The sequence below is a fragment of the Penaeus japonicus genome, unplaced genomic scaffold (assembly GCF_977035675.1).
Source record: "Penaeus japonicus unplaced genomic scaffold, GWHDUDI00000001_assembly GWHDUDI00000022, whole genome shotgun sequence".
Taxonomy (NCBI): Eukaryota; Metazoa; Arthropoda; class Malacostraca; order Decapoda; family Penaeidae; genus Penaeus; species Penaeus japonicus.
Window position 1 is genome coordinate 6,584,837 of NW_028234424.1, and position 2,500 is coordinate 6,587,336.

At 33.4% G+C, this 2,500-nt stretch overlaps 1 protein-coding gene across 1 annotated transcript in view; it reads left to right on the top strand.

The window, feature by feature from the left end:
• Positions 1-210: 210 nt before the first annotated feature.
• IFT43 (intraflagellar transport 43) overlaps positions 211-2,500 on the top strand; it is a 3,841-nt gene continuing 1,551 nt past the window's right edge. The window contains exons 1-3 of the mRNA XM_043005299.2: positions 211-381; positions 788-898; positions 2,407-2,477. Coding sequence (XP_042861233.1) covers positions 340-381; positions 788-898; positions 2,407-2,477 — 224 coding nt within the window. The 5' untranslated portion in view covers positions 211-339. The remainder of the gene's footprint in view (positions 382-787; positions 899-2,406; positions 2,478-2,500) is intronic.

Here is a 2,500-nt window from a genome sequence, read left to right on the forward strand (position 1 = left end):
AAAAGGCCTATTTAAAGTAGTTATTTCATTCGTATATGTGTAATAAATCAAATGATTGATCTGTGAAGATTTCTGTTAAATATTATCTAAATAACACTAAAATAGTATAATCTTCATTCACAAATGCAACAATGTTTACTCTTACTCGAATGCTTTTTATCTAAACCAATCACAGGAAAGGCTTTCGTGTCAGCCAATCAGAGAGCACGACAGAAATTGCATCGACAGAAGTAAACAAACACATTCCAGACGTGTTTTTGAGACCCCGAAGGAGCTGTCAGATACGGAGTGTAATAAAATCTTCAGAGTTTTTCGTTTTGTTGAATTACTCCGTCAGAAATGGATTCTTTGGATTTCAGTCTCTCTCCCATTAACAAAAAGGTAAGATAGTAAGTCTGAAAAATGTGTATTATCATTATTATTATTATTTTTAGATTTTTTAGAGAATAAACGTTCGTTACATTAGTATGAAATAGCCTGTTTTTCTTAGTGGATTACTTAAAAAGTATACTTACGGCTCATGCGGGAGGTATAATTAAGACTTGAGAGCAATTGATAAGAAATGCAATACATTACACGAGTCTACATAATATTTATTACATGCACCAATTATTTCCAATGTAATTGTAAATGTGCAATGAGTCTACATAATATTTAATACACGCACCAATTATTTCCAATGTAATTGTAAATGTGCACCTGTAAACACTCAAGAAACATAAAATTCCTCCTAGTGCCCATATACATTGCAAGATAATATTTTAAACAAAAATTCTTTCCCTGACAGACTTCACCACGAAAGGGTAGGAGAGCAGCAGCAAATTCAGGACCAGACTCACTAGGTGTTTCAGATGACTTATTCTCTTCTCCTGTTGCAAGTAATGCTTTATCGCCACGGGTAAGCATGCAGGAAAATTATTACAGTATTAGATTTACTCTTTGTTTTTGGAAGTTTCATTAATTTATGTTACTTGTGCATATCAGTTCATAGATAACACAAGAGCATGTAGATTTTGGCAAGACGGAACTTGTACTCAGTTTATTTGGTACATACTCTTGTCAGAGTATATGTAGTAGAAGTTGTTGGCCTTTACTGTAGTACTAATAGGTAATTGGGCAGCACTTGGGGTAGTGGGGACTGAGCAAGCACAGAAAGTGTTATATTATGTATGTGAGGCTAAGTTAAAAGTTATTTCCTGCCTTGACAGGATAGGTTTCTTGTCAAAACTCGAACTATAATATTATGGAACTCACCTTTGTCTAAATGAATAAAAAAAAATGGGACCTGCATGAATTACATCTTGTTGCACATTTAATTTCTGTCTCTGCAGCTTCATGGGTGTCATTTTGGTGCTTTTATAAGAGTATTCTTCAGTTTATGATTATTTACTATACAGCCACATGGAGATAGAGTAAAACTGATATATTAGTCATGAAAATTTCATAAAGCAACATGATCAGTATAAAAACTATTCTGCAAAACAATGATAAGCCCATAGTTAACAGATGACCATGACAAGTTCCAATACAGTATGATTTAAGGCAAAGATATCCATGCACCAAGCAGTCATGTTGCTTACCTCATTTCAGATTGGGTTTTATTCAAGGGAAATCTACATGAAATCTACAGAGCTTCATTTATCATTTTTCATTTTCTTGCTTCACTTCAGCAGGGAATGCCACATTTACTGAAGATTGTTATAGATATACTGTTGTATTTGTTGTGAAGCTATATTTGGCAACAGAGGGCAGAACTATCACTTATTTTAGCATTATTTCTTTCTTTTCTTTTCCTCGGTGCAAATTATGACAGGTGTTTAAAAGTCTTTTAGAACTGCTTACGTCTTTTTAGTAGCATTTCTCATTTGTATAGTAGGGTGATGTGTTGAGGTAGCACATATTTTAAGATAGATTATATTGAAAATTAACCAGTACCTTACATAGGTTATAGAAAAAAGGCTTGGTAAAATATTCTAAACTTCATCATTGTACAGCCATAAGCTAAGCCACTATTTTACCTCTTCAGTAACTCTTCCATAAGTTTTACTCTAGTGTCCTTGTTTATATAGATTTTGTTTTTGCAAGTAACTACTCCCACTACCTACAAACCTTATGCCTTTGGTGCTCAGTCAGTTGATGTTGGTTTTGGTGTTCTAAGCACAGGCTAATTTCTTCAGAATTATTCTGAAAAAATGTGTATCCTATAGACTGGATCACATAGTATTTTGCTGCAGTAACAACATTCTTTATAAGATTAAGTATCCATATCTCTGTAAAGAAATAAAACTTGGTAATATATATTTCTCCATATAAATATAAGTATATTTAAATTGAAAATAATGTTCATAAGTTTCTTAACAGCTGTCATCATGAACTGTGTTAATTTACAATGTTTAAAATTCCCAGCATGAGGCTCCAACTTCAGGTCCTCCAGCAGGAAGACGAGCAGGAGGATGGGCAAGTTCTGCTAAAACAGGGTGAGTTGAGTGTAATAGTAAAA